Source organism: Sus scrofa, chromosome 1, assembly GCF_054392235.1.
Source record: "Sus scrofa isolate SSC_HxYL_T2T_F1_AM1 chromosome 1, Sscrofa_HxYL_maternal_Yorkshire_Landrace_v2.0, whole genome shotgun sequence".
In the NCBI taxonomy this organism is placed as follows: domain Eukaryota; kingdom Metazoa; phylum Chordata; class Mammalia; order Artiodactyla; family Suidae; genus Sus; species Sus scrofa.
Genome location: NC_139383.1, coordinates 45487329 through 45500011, shown reverse-complemented (window position 1 = coordinate 45500011; position 12683 = coordinate 45487329). Strand labels below are relative to the sequence as shown.

Here is a 12683-nt window from a genome sequence, read left to right as displayed (position 1 = left end):
AATTAAGCAATGCCCTAAGAAGCTGAGCCTGAGTCACTAAAAAAGAACAAGAGCTCCAATAATAGAGTTAGTGTGAGTTATTATGAGTCATGGAGTTACTTTGGTGTTCCTAGAATTGGACATGCTTCCATGACCAATGTAGCACATGTTAGTATAAATATTAAGTGATATTGCTACACATCTCCCATTCTGTCCTCTCCCTAAGGTACGAACTTGATTATTTATCTCTAGCTTTTTAATTCTTACAAGCATATGTTCCCATATTACTGTATCTGTAATATCAGTTTAAATACTTTTCAGACTTCAGCTTGGAGTGTGTGTGTGTTTGAGGGATAAGGACATCAGGGATGTAAATGCACAAATCCTATGACATCTGTCTGTCATGCCCAACAGCCCTGAAGGTTAGGGTCTCATTACCAGTCCTTCCAGACTTCAATCACAGTTCATAAAATCCTATTGAAGGGAGTTGCATTTTATATATATCTAAATGATGAGAGTTCAATCTTTATATCTGTTGCTGCAGGGAAGGAAAGGAGAGATCAAGTAGCTGTTTACATCTTGCAAATAATTTTATCATCACTCTGGCCAATAAGTGTAAACTCTATTTGCAAATATAGTCACATTCTGAGGTTCTGGGGTTAGGACTTTTACATATATATTGAGGGGGGACAAAATTCAATCCCTAAAAGTAGTTAATTAATGTTATTTGGTAATATTCACATTAAAGTACAAACGCTTGAGTTCCAAAATACATTTCAAAGTAATCAATTGGCAAGCTTTGTTGAATGTTCTTTTTTTTTTTTTTTTGCTAATATTTTCTAGATATTTTGAGAGATTCAAAGAATTGCAAAATAAAGACCCTTTTCTAAACTAACAGCCTACCACCTGCTGGTGATGACAAAACTTAAGCAGAAATTGCAAACTGTTTTGTGCAGAAAAACACATCAACACATGCAATTACAGAACAAAACATCCTAGGTCTTTCCCATATAATCTGACAACATTTTATAAGATTTTTTTGTTGTTATTTTTCCTAAAGGGATATTTTGAAAAAATGTTCCTTGGTCATATCCCGGCAAATGTTAAGATTTATAAGAATGCAGGCCACATTTATGGATTCAAGGGGTGCATTCAGGAGCTTCAAGTAAACAACAAAGAATTTTTCATCATCGAAGAAGCACTGAGTGGGAAGAACATTGAGAACTGCCTCCTCCATGGGTGTGCACATCATCTGTGCCGCAACAATGGCACCTGCGTCAGGTATGTATAAGCCTCCTGACCACCAACCAAATCCTTAAAACAACAAAACCAGCTGCACTGTTTTCGGAGTGATAGAAAAGTCTAGAATTTCCAAGTTTTTGTATGTATTACCTAGATGATGTTTGCTCAAAGAAATTTATATATTGTGTCTCTATTGTCAAGAAATTCCTGACCTCTGAAAATACTAGGTAAGTACATCTGATTTGAACAATTCTAAATGGATCAAATGCAATTTTACCAAGGTGTTTTTCTCTTTGAAAATATGAGTGAGAGATTATTAATCATTGGTAATAGTTTTGATGCATTAATTTTGTTGTTTGTTTTTTCTTCATCTTAAAAATAAATATACTTAGATCTCTAAGATTAGAGATGGGGAAAAAATTATCTCCATTTCTTCTTATTTGCAGTTTTTTCTTCAAGGAGGAAAAATCTTATAGAGACTTTTTTCCTCCTTGAAGTAAATATTCATCATGCTTACAAGTTTAAAATCTTTTTTTATTGGAGAAATCCATGTTTTAGTGAGGAATAATGCAATCATAGAGGGGATTTGTAAGTTGACAAGGGACATTGTATAAATGGCAGATTAGATTCAGACACAGGCATAACTGACTTAAAAGCAGGCTTCTCAGTGGTTCTCCGCTTGTGTGGAGTGGCATGGCATACTGATGAAATGCAAAATTTTCACATGTATGCAACCAAGATATCCACGTAAAAAACTAATTTCTGAATGACACAATGTATATACTGTTACATAAATATCTGTCAGATGAATTTTCAGCTGAGCAAGTTGTGCAATGCTGAAAGAAGGTCTTAATTAAAATTACTTTCTCTTCCACTAATGTGTCTTAAGTGAATTGACCCTGAAGGAGTCTCATTTGTACAGTGTAGAAAATATTTCCCAATTTCTTCAATCCTCTGAGAAGTCTTTATTTCAGGGCTACAAATAATGACAGAGGGGAAGCTGAAAGGTGTAGAGATTATAATAATTCAAGTCAAGGAAACATTGACCAAATCTCACCGGAAATATCTTAATTAATTCTCCTTAGTGTTTCTAAGGGGCAAGGTATCAAGTAGTTAATGACTCTATAAAAGTAAACATTTATGTGCATGGTGTGAGAAAGAGAAAAATTCTATCAAAAAAAAGTAGGATAGGAAATGGCAGGCAGAGATGGGTTCTGAAAATAATCCTCAAATAGAGAAAGAAAAAAGAGGGAGAGAATGAAATGGCAAAGAAAAGGACAGAGGAATGGACAAGTATGATAAAGTCACGATGATGTTTTTACCAGGCAATCACAAACTGACCATAATAAACTTGAAGAAAATGCATACAGGAGAAGATGATAGCTCTTAGAGTGTCTAAAACTTTTCCTTCTGATTAACTGTGTCTAAGTCTGTGACTTGATCTACACATTTGTAAAATAACAACCTATCTCATATAGGGAAGGTATAACAGATAAAGTTTTAAAGGATTTTAAAAGAGTGAATTTTCCTTGGTCATCAACACTTGTCTGAAGGAAACAAGGTCAAGGATTTACTGATTAAGTACACTGTTTTATAAGGAACCCATTAATAATGATTATTTTTAAAACTATAATGCAAAAATTATCCAGCAGGACAACCTTCAGAGCCCTACAGAAAATAATAATAATAATAATGCATTTTTGCCTAATTAAGTGAAATAGAAACAGGAAAAAATCTTATGCTGCTGACTTTCTAAAGCCTGAAGCCTGTGACTTGCCTTTAACCAAGAGAATAACAAATACAATAGGGTGATGAGATGTCACTTCCTTGTGTTGTTTACAAAGGGTTGTGAGCTGCCCCTTACAAGACTCTCTCACTCTTGCTGGCTTTCATGATGCATGAAACAATTTGGGGAAGGTCCATGTGACAGGACACTGAGGGTGGCTTCCTGCAGCCAGCAACCAGAGAAGCGCTGAGGGTGGCCATTGATTGACAGCCAGCAGACACTGAGGTCCTCAGTTCTATCACTGCAAGAAACTAAATTTCACCAACAATCGAATAAGCTTGGGAGCAGGACTTCCTCCAACTGAATGTTGATAAGACCCCAACCTGACCAGCACCCTGACTAAACTTGTGAGGTCTTGTACAGAGGACCCAGTGAAGACTTACCAAACTCTTCACTCAAGGAAACAATGAGATAATAAATGCATATTGTTTGCTGCTGACTCTGTGGTAACTTCATAATGCAGCAAAAGAAAACAAATACACTGTAATTTTCTGCATGTGTCTAGCATCACCTGCTTGGGGAAATAAATAAGAGTTAGTTTTACTTTAAAACATGAACTGTCTGAGATAGTGTAAGCCAGATACATGTTTAACAAAATAAATCTATTTTCATAAATTAAAAGAACCTCAGAGTTCTCTTGTGGAACAGCAGGTTAAGGATTCAGCGTTGTCACTGCAGCAGCTTAAGTTGCTTCTGCGGCAAGGGTTCAGTCCCTGACCCGAGAACTTCCACATGCCATGGGTGTAGCCAAAAATAAGAAATAAATAAATAAAACAACTTCATGTTAATGGCAATTTAAGTTACCTATTATGTACTTGAAAATAAAAGCAAATATAATTATCCTAATAGGATAGTTATAAGCAGTCCTCGGTTGAATTATACTTTATATGTTCACTTTCTATGTGTCTTCCAACAAATATTGCCTGAGGGCCAACTAAGAGCCAAGGGGTTTGCAAAACAAAGATGTGTATTCAAGACACCATCCTGCTGCACACAAGGAGTTTTCTCTCTAGCATAGAAATTTTATCAGCTCTTCAGGCCTTAGGGTAAATCTTCCCACAAAAATGTATCTCTGTTTGGTAATATACATCATTGTGGTCTTTCATATCCATTTCTCAATCTTTCAAACTCTCAACCTCTACTCCAGAGAAATTCATACAAATGTCAACAGATTTTGGCAAGCACTATTTAAGTTCTTCCAGATCTGGATGTACTTTTTACTGCCAATCAAATAGAGACTGACCAGCTGTGTACCCAACAAATAAAACACTTCTTCACATCCTATGAGCAACATGATTTCTATCTTGAATGCCAATGATGAACTTCCACAAATTACCCTTGGCATCTCTGCATACAGGACACGCTGATCTATAGCACCTTATAGCTTCATTTCAGCATCTCCCAGTGCATGCCCACACCAAGATCCACTGGAGTTGGTCAGTTCCCAAACAACAACAAAAATAGACTTCTCAGATGGCTCATAAAGACAGTCCCTAGGAAGTCAAAAATTTGCCACAAGAAGGGCACAGGTAGCTACACGTCCACAGGGAAGCTTGTTGAATGAGAATGCTGTTTTCATTCCTCCCTGTTCTGTCTAAAACCCTAGTACCCAATTACTTCATCATCCTGTGCAGAGCACTTCATCATCCTGTGCAGTAACCCAAAAGAAAGCCAGGATATGTACTGAAGGATGACTCCGTGAGACCGTGGGCAGCTTCAGTCCATCAAGAAGAACACAGCAAAGAAGTAGGTCCCAAAGAACCACTACCATGACCAGCACTCTGCCCCCAGCAGAAGCCTGCCCACACGTAGAATACAATGAGTGGTATAAACACTTTCCAACCAAGGAACCAAGAGAACTCTGCTCCTGAGCCCCATCCTACCTTAGAAAAAAATGAATCTGAACTGAATTGATGCCTTTGGAAACTCACTTCTCACCTATGCTGTTGGCCAATGTCAAAGGTTCCTTTCCTCTCTGTGCTGCCATATCATAAAATGCATCTCTTCAAGATCTTCCAATCTCTCTTCCAACTCTTTTCACCCTTTGGATCTGTCCTTGCCTTCTGACTTGATCCCATTTCTTTTTTTTTGTCTTTTTTTTTTTTTTTTTTTGTCTCTTTGCCATTTCTCGGGCCGCTCTCGCGGCATATGGAGGTTCCTAGGCTAGGGGTCCAATCAGAGCTGTAGCCACCGGCCTACGCCAGAGCCACAGCAACGCAGGATCTGAGCTGCATCTGCAACCTACACCATAGCTCACGGCAACGCCAGATCTTTAACCCACTGAGCAAGGCCAAGGCCGCAACCTCATGGTTCCTAGTTGGATTCGTTAACCACTGCGCCATGACATGAACTCCCCGTTGATCCCATTTCTGAGTCTAGCCAGGCAGACTAGGAGGTCTGCCAAGCAGAAGGTGAGACTCTAAATTCACCTCCTCTTTTCTCCTACTTTCCCAAAAAGGGAGATTAGATTTAAAACAGCTTTCAAAATAGCAGAGCAATTCAAGTAAGCTAAATTAATATCCGACATGTCTGGATCCAAAGAGAATGGATGAAATGACCTGATGGAACTCTTTTTATGTCCATGAGTTTTATTATTTTATTTTCAAAGTAATAGAACATCTATGTTCAGAATAAGAATCATTGTTACAAAGACAAGAAGAATATTCGTGAACCTTTCTGCTTTCTTGTCTCAACATATAGACACTAGTATTTTAAGACTACAGCATGTGTACATGATATTTTTACTTAAAAAGGCAAAATAATAATTTCTTATTATAATTTAGTTGTTCTAGTCCAGGGACTCTCATCTAAAGATTGGGGAATGCCTTGTAATGAGGAAGAAATGTTTTGGTCTACACACACACACATGCACACACACAAACACACATATGCACCTGAGCTTTCTAATCCTTATGTTCTGGGAATGAAGGCCCATTTTTTCCAACATGTAAAGGCTAACAGTGGTTTAATAAGAGATAATCCTAAAAGATGTGTGCTCTAAACAAGATGAGAATGGTAAGTGAACAGAAGTTCAGTAGCAGATAGAGCTACACTTTAAAGTTTACAAAATATACACATAGCTATTTATAAGCAAAGTCTTCATTAATTTTAGCATCTTGGTTGATTTTTTTTTTGTCCTTTTTTTTAGGGATGCACATGTCATATGGAGGTTCCCAGGCTAGGGGTCAAATAAGAGCTGCAGCTGCTGGTCTATACCACAGCCACAGCAATGCAGGATCCAAGCCGCATCTGCAACCTACACCACAGCTCTCAGCAACACCAGATCCTTAACCCACTGAGCAAGGCCAGGGATCAAACCCCAGTCTTCATGGATACTAGTCAGGTTCATTACTGATGAGCCACGACGGGAACTCCTTACTAGATTGGTTGATATAATTTGCTGTTATTAAGTGCTCTCCTACATTGTCTATGAAATTAATCTGCTTAAAGAAGACAAATTTCATGTCGAAAAGTATTAAGGGAAGTAACACTTCAGCAGCTTTACTGAGCAAATGTCATTCTGCTTTGAGTACCATCACATGTTTCTGGACAGTAGCCAATCTTTTTTCATTTCATTATAAATCTGGGCTAGAATTTCAAACCCCTGTGGTTGCACATTTCAGAGAAATCCAAATTGCATGTAGTGAAATTCAGTTTAGAAAAGTGATACAGAAGGGTTATTCTGAGTACCCGAATCTCTATGGACTTTGAACAAGCTGCTTCCGAAAGGGCACAGGAAGGTTAGCAAATTAAACAGATAACATTTAAATCACATTCTCTTTTCTGTGCCAGATGTTTTAAAATAGGTTAAACAATAATTAAAAAGGAGCATCAGGTTGGGGAATATACCCTAGATAACAACTGCACTAAGAACTTATGTCACTGACATTACAGTGAATAATTATTGAGACATGAATTTTAGACTTAGTCTTAATTTTACCAGGAGCTAAGTATGTTGGAATGGATTTGACCATGTGTTGAAAGCCAGTAATCCCTACATATGAATGAATGTGCTTTCTGTGCCTCTCATTGTTCTCCTAGCTTTGATTATCACTAACCAGGGCTGCCCTCCATAGACTAGGGCAGGGGTCAGCCAACTGGTTTTGTAGAGGGCCAGAGAGCAAATAGTCTAGACTTTGCTTCACAACTATTCATTCAAAACTGCCACTGTAACAGTAAAGCAGTCATTGACAGCGGCTGTGTTCCAATAAAATTTTATTTGTAGAATAAGTGCTTGGCATAATTTGGTCTGAGAGCCATAGTCTGCAAATCACTGCCCTTTGCCAACAAATGGATAAAATAGTTTTACTCAATTAATTGATTAGGAAAGTCCAACTCAATTTAATTAGAGTCCAATTTAATTTTTCCATATTAAGCAATGTTTTATATATATACACATATACATGTACATATGTACATACATATACATATATACACATATATACATATATATTATATATTACAAGTATTGGTTCACTTAATTATGAAGGCTGAGAAGTCCCACTATGTGCCACCTGCAAGCCGATGGTATAGATTCCAGTCTGAGTCTGAAGGCCTGAAATCCAGAGTGTTGAGGGTAGAAGGTCAAAGTCACAGCTCATGGTCAGGCCGAGAGTAAGCCCAGCCTTCCTCCACTTTTGTTCTGCTCACACCCTCAGGGGATGGGCGAGGCCCCCCCACACACACACACTGGAAAGGGCCACCTGCTTTACTCAGTCTACCAGTTCATATGCCAGTGTCTTCTGAACACAGCCCCACAGACCACTCAGAAATAATGTTTAGCCAGCTCTCTGGGCATCCTGTGGACCAATCAAGTGGACACAAAATTAACTGTAACAAGACTCTCAGAAAAATGTTTATGTGTTTCTTAATAATAGGGAGCTTTCATGGCCCTCCATGTCCAGTGTGAATAGAAGCAAAAGCTGATTTCATTCATTTTTTACTTTCCATCCATTTTTCCCTCTTGTCTCATTTCATAGACATCTTTTTTGAGGTTGTCAAGTGAAAAAAAAAAGTCATTTTTCATGATTCCTAAGGTATTTAGTTTTCAGATCCTTTAGCATTTCTCATAAATTGAACTTGAAATGGCCATAGTAACAACTACCATAGAATACAAAGGATCTAGGTATAGTGCCCAACTGTTCCATCTGTCCTGTAATAAGTGGCAACATCCCATAAATGTCCCACTTGTCTTCACTGCCATGTCACAACAGCATGTAGGTAGGCAACATGGCTGAGATCTTTTAGTTAATACACTGTATCCTGGCCAGGTTACCCCTAATCCAGCTCAGCAGTGACCCAAGTCCTCTGAATACCAAGGGGGAAATGTGTCTGTTTCATGTCAATTTCTTACCACACATTGAGGCTAATAACACTGTCAAATATTTAACCCTTCTTTGTTGCTGTTCTGCCTGCATTCAACATCTTTGAAATTGTCCTCAGGATTTAAATGTCTCTTTCACAGTAGGATGCCTTTGTATTTAGTTAGAGTTCTCATCTGTAAACGCTTGCTAAGCATCCAAGCATCTCAATTATAGGTGGCCCCTACTGCTCAAACAAGAGGAAAAGGGAAAATATCTAACCAAGTTGCAGGCAGAAACTTACAATCATGTGTAGTGTCCCCCTTTCTTTCAAATATGTTAATTAATTGTGCATTAAAGACATTTATTTATGTACAGCATTAATTAAAATCAGTTTCAGCTTTATGGGGTACAGACATTTAAAAGTTTTATTTTTCTTCTCTCACTGATTTCAAACATGCTCTGTGGGATCCCTTTACTTTTCTGTAACAGAATATCATGCAGGTTCATGTTCACATATTCAAAGCATCTGATTTGGCCTCCTTCAGCTTAAAACTTCTATCTCATATGCTGCTGGGCAGCAGCCAGCCTCCTGCCCAGCTGGATGGACTTCCAGTTCAAAAACTTTCATGGGGACAGAATGTGATATGTCCCTCTTGTTGCTTCACTATCCCTCTTCTGCTTCTAGCTTCTCTAGATTTGGGGCTATGGGCGGGGAAGGGGGAGCAGGAAGGATTTAATTCTAAAAGATTCAAAGGTTTTCTTATTAACTGGTACCCTATGGCTCTGAATGTTCTCCCTGTGACAGAAGCTTGGGGCTGGGTCTCTTGACACACGCATATGTGTGCTCACTAAGCCCCACACAAGGGGCACTCCCCAGCACAGTTGCCTGAGGTGCAAAGTCCTCCCAGTCTTCTATTTCACAGATCCTTACCCACCGTGTCCCCTCACCCGGCCGCAGAGCAGGTTTCCTCTGAAGCTAAGGAGTAATTAGAAGCCCCCACCCTTGCACAAATCCTGCTGAGACTTGGGAGTTGCTAGGAATTGCAGTGGTTTGTGAATCGTCCTCTTTCAGAGTGGAAACCTGATTGCAGTTGGGAAGTATTGCTATGAAAGCATTTCCTATGAAGAGTCTAAGGAGTTTTTGTTGGGTTTTTTTTGTTTTATTTTATTGGGGTAGAGATGATTTACAGTGTTGTATTAGCTTTAGGTTTACAGCAAAGCGAATCATTTATACATATGCATGTCCATTCTTTTATCTCATATAGGTTATTAGAGAACATCGAGTAGACCTCCCTGTGCTATACAGTAGGTCCCTGTTAGTCATCTCTTCTCTATGTAGTACTCTGTATGTGTTAATCCCATCCCAAGGAGATTTCAGAGAGGTAGCTGACTCTCTCCAGGTTGCTCTATAATTCATTATTATTTCTTTTCTCATTGGAAATATTCACTTTTACACATAAGTTTTGTATATGTATTTTTTAATCCCTTTGGTTATAAAGGAGCAAAACTTATATAAGCTGTGTGCCCCACAAAATCTAGACTCAAATCTACCTGGCAGGCAATCCCCTTAGGCAGGGTCCTGGCTAAGAAGGTAACTCAAGGCAAGTGGCAAAGGTTAATTTTCAAAAAAATATCAACCTGGCTTTCATAAAAGTATTTAATGAACACATACCAAAATGATATTTATCTCATTAACGACAGAACCAGCAAGTTGGTAAGGCTGGTTCAAAGTGAATTCAGGAGACTGAGCATATGCAGGCACTGAATGAAAGCTGAACTAAGATCATTAGGTTGGAGACAAAACTCATTAGTATCCTACAAAGGAATACGGTGTAAATTTGCTGTTTTCTTTTCTATGAGGCTGTACTCATTTGCATCTCTATCAGACAAAATTCTACAAGTTAACGTGTAACTTCCCAGAGTCCGGGCTTAATCAGTAGTAAATAGCCGAATAAAAATGCCTTTTCCTGGAAAATTACACAATCCTTAGGCAGACCTGTTAGATGACACCCTACTATGATATGAATAGAACATGAAGTTATCTTTTTGCTTTATTTCTAAGTTTTGAACATCTTCTGAGCACCAGCCACTTTCTGCATTATCAAGAGATGGGAGTGGCAGTGGCTTCATTGCTACCCCACTGCTTTTCTGGATGTACAACAAGCTGGAGGCGATCACAAGCAAAACAGTACTAAGAAAAAATAGACCCACCTAAGTCTTCCATAGCATGAAAAGCAAATATCCAATGCTATGACTAAGGGAAAAAAAAGAAAAACGAAAACACAGGCATGTTTTAGCTCTTTATTGCTTAGACTACTTGTAATACAACACAACAAAATAGTTTGGTAATTTTTTTTCTGATTTTTTTCCTGGAATAGCCATGTTTAGAAGTTCATTTTAATCTGAGTCTGCTTGATTAAAATGGGATTTGTGCCTCTCACACCACCAGCACGACGAAGAACCTCTTTTATGTGAAGTTGTGTGATGAGCATGGGATTTACAAAGATGGCAAAGACATGGAATCATTGTCTACATATGCTGTTGCTTATGCTAATCTCAGGTTTGTAGAACACTCAGGGCTGTGGACTAACATGAGTTTTTTCACTTATACATATAAAGTGCAATCTTAGGTTAAAGCAGCCAAGGTTTCACAGCCTGTTGTTTATCTTTTTGCTCTCATTTTCTTTCCCCCATTCTACAAGTGCCAGGCATTGTAAAAATGGATTGATGTGGGATCATTTGCTTTTTGCTTGGAGAGGGTGACTGAGGCTGCAAGGTTTTTAGTTGCTTATAAAAGTGCATCGCGTGTTTGGAAAACATAACTCTCACCGAAGTACCACTGTAAGCGTTACGGGGTTCTCGGTAAAGTGCAAACGCAGTTTAAATGGATTGTCTAACCACTTTTATTACTGCCATCCTTGCGTGTAGCAACAAGTGTTGGGCATTTGTTTTTATGGAGCAGAAAGCATTTTGGTCCTCTGCAGAGTTTCATTAAAGTGACGATCACAAACAGAATTATATTTAAATGAGAACAAAAATAAACACGGAAGAAATTATATCATTTACACCAAATTTGAAAAGTCTCGAAGAATTCAGTGTTTCAAGATTTGACTAATGGAGAAAATCACTAACAAATTCCACACGTCGTTTTTACATCGTATGTATGCAGCAAGGTCAAACAAGTAGGGGGAAAAAAATCTCATCTTCAATTTTCTCTACCCTTAGGTAATAATACGTGGAGAACTCATTTACCCTGATTGATCTTTCTGGGCATAAGAGACCTCTCTGGCTTAAATCCCATCTGAAAACTGTCTTTCCTCTCCTTTTCTTATGGAATAATAACATTTTTTTTCCCTCTACTTCAAAGAACAACCAAGTAAAATATGAGCTGCTAACGTGCTATCCTTGACTGTTGTGCTTAAAAACCTATTTGTTAATAGGGTTTTGTAAGTAGGGAATTATATGTTAAAACCTGTTTGTTTTGTAACTGGAAATATTTATTCTTGTTTTTAATCTACATGGTTTACTACTTACAGATTGCATTCGAGTGCACTGCACACACAGAGATTTAGTAAATTGTGTTAATCACTATGATTTTTACGTATAATTAGACATGCCACTGTTAAAATTGTGTGAAAAGCTTGACAAAATAAAAACAGTAAAGTGAAAGCTGGAATCAAATGTGAGAAATCTAGACTCCCTCAGCTTAGGTTTGCAAAATGCTTAAACCAAGGAGTTTAAATAATTGATTTAGGAAGGAAATAAACCAACCCTTCTGATTCAGCAGTAGACAAAGTTCCCAAGCCTTATATTTTGTTCCTGGCCCATTTGCTGGCATATTATGTACCTTAGGAAAATTGTTTAACCTTTATTCTAAGAAAATGAAGTAAAAATTTTTCCATCTGCCTCCCTAAACCCCAAAGTGATATGGAGACAAAAGTTAAAACTTGGTAGAGACTTGGAGACTATAAAGACTAGATGGAAAAACACTGGAAAATAAATGTGATTATTGTTTGTTGACATTAAAATGCAATAGTAGCTTCGGACAAATACTGTCCAGTTATCAACTCTGCAGATTGCCATTAACTTAACAGTCTTTCTTTTGGAAAATGATACAATGGCATTGTTTTGATGTGGGTTTTTTTTTTTTTTAATTTTCTTGAAGTTTAGTTGACTTACAATGTTATAGTAGTTTCAGGGGTACAGCAAAGTGATGTGATTTTATTAAAATGCTCTTCATACTTAAAGTATCTTTGGAAGACATTTAAATTTCTGTCTCACAAATGGGAAAAGGGGTATAAGTTGAGTTCAGAGGTTTGTTTAAGTCAACACTGATAGTAGAGACAGGATAATCTTCTAGACTTTTTGTCTCA

At 37.9% G+C, this 12683-nt stretch overlaps 1 protein-coding gene across 1 annotated transcript in view; it reads left to right on the top strand.

The window, feature by feature from the left end:
• Positions 1-12683, top strand: part of EYS (EGF-like photoreceptor maintenance factor) — a 1392725-nt gene that overhangs the window by 1201085 nt on the left and 178957 nt on the right. Inside the window, exon 33 of the mRNA XM_084958241.1 lies at positions 1040-1260. Coding sequence (XP_084814367.1) covers positions 1040-1260 — 221 coding nt within the window. The remainder of the gene's footprint in view (positions 1-1039; positions 1261-12683) is intronic.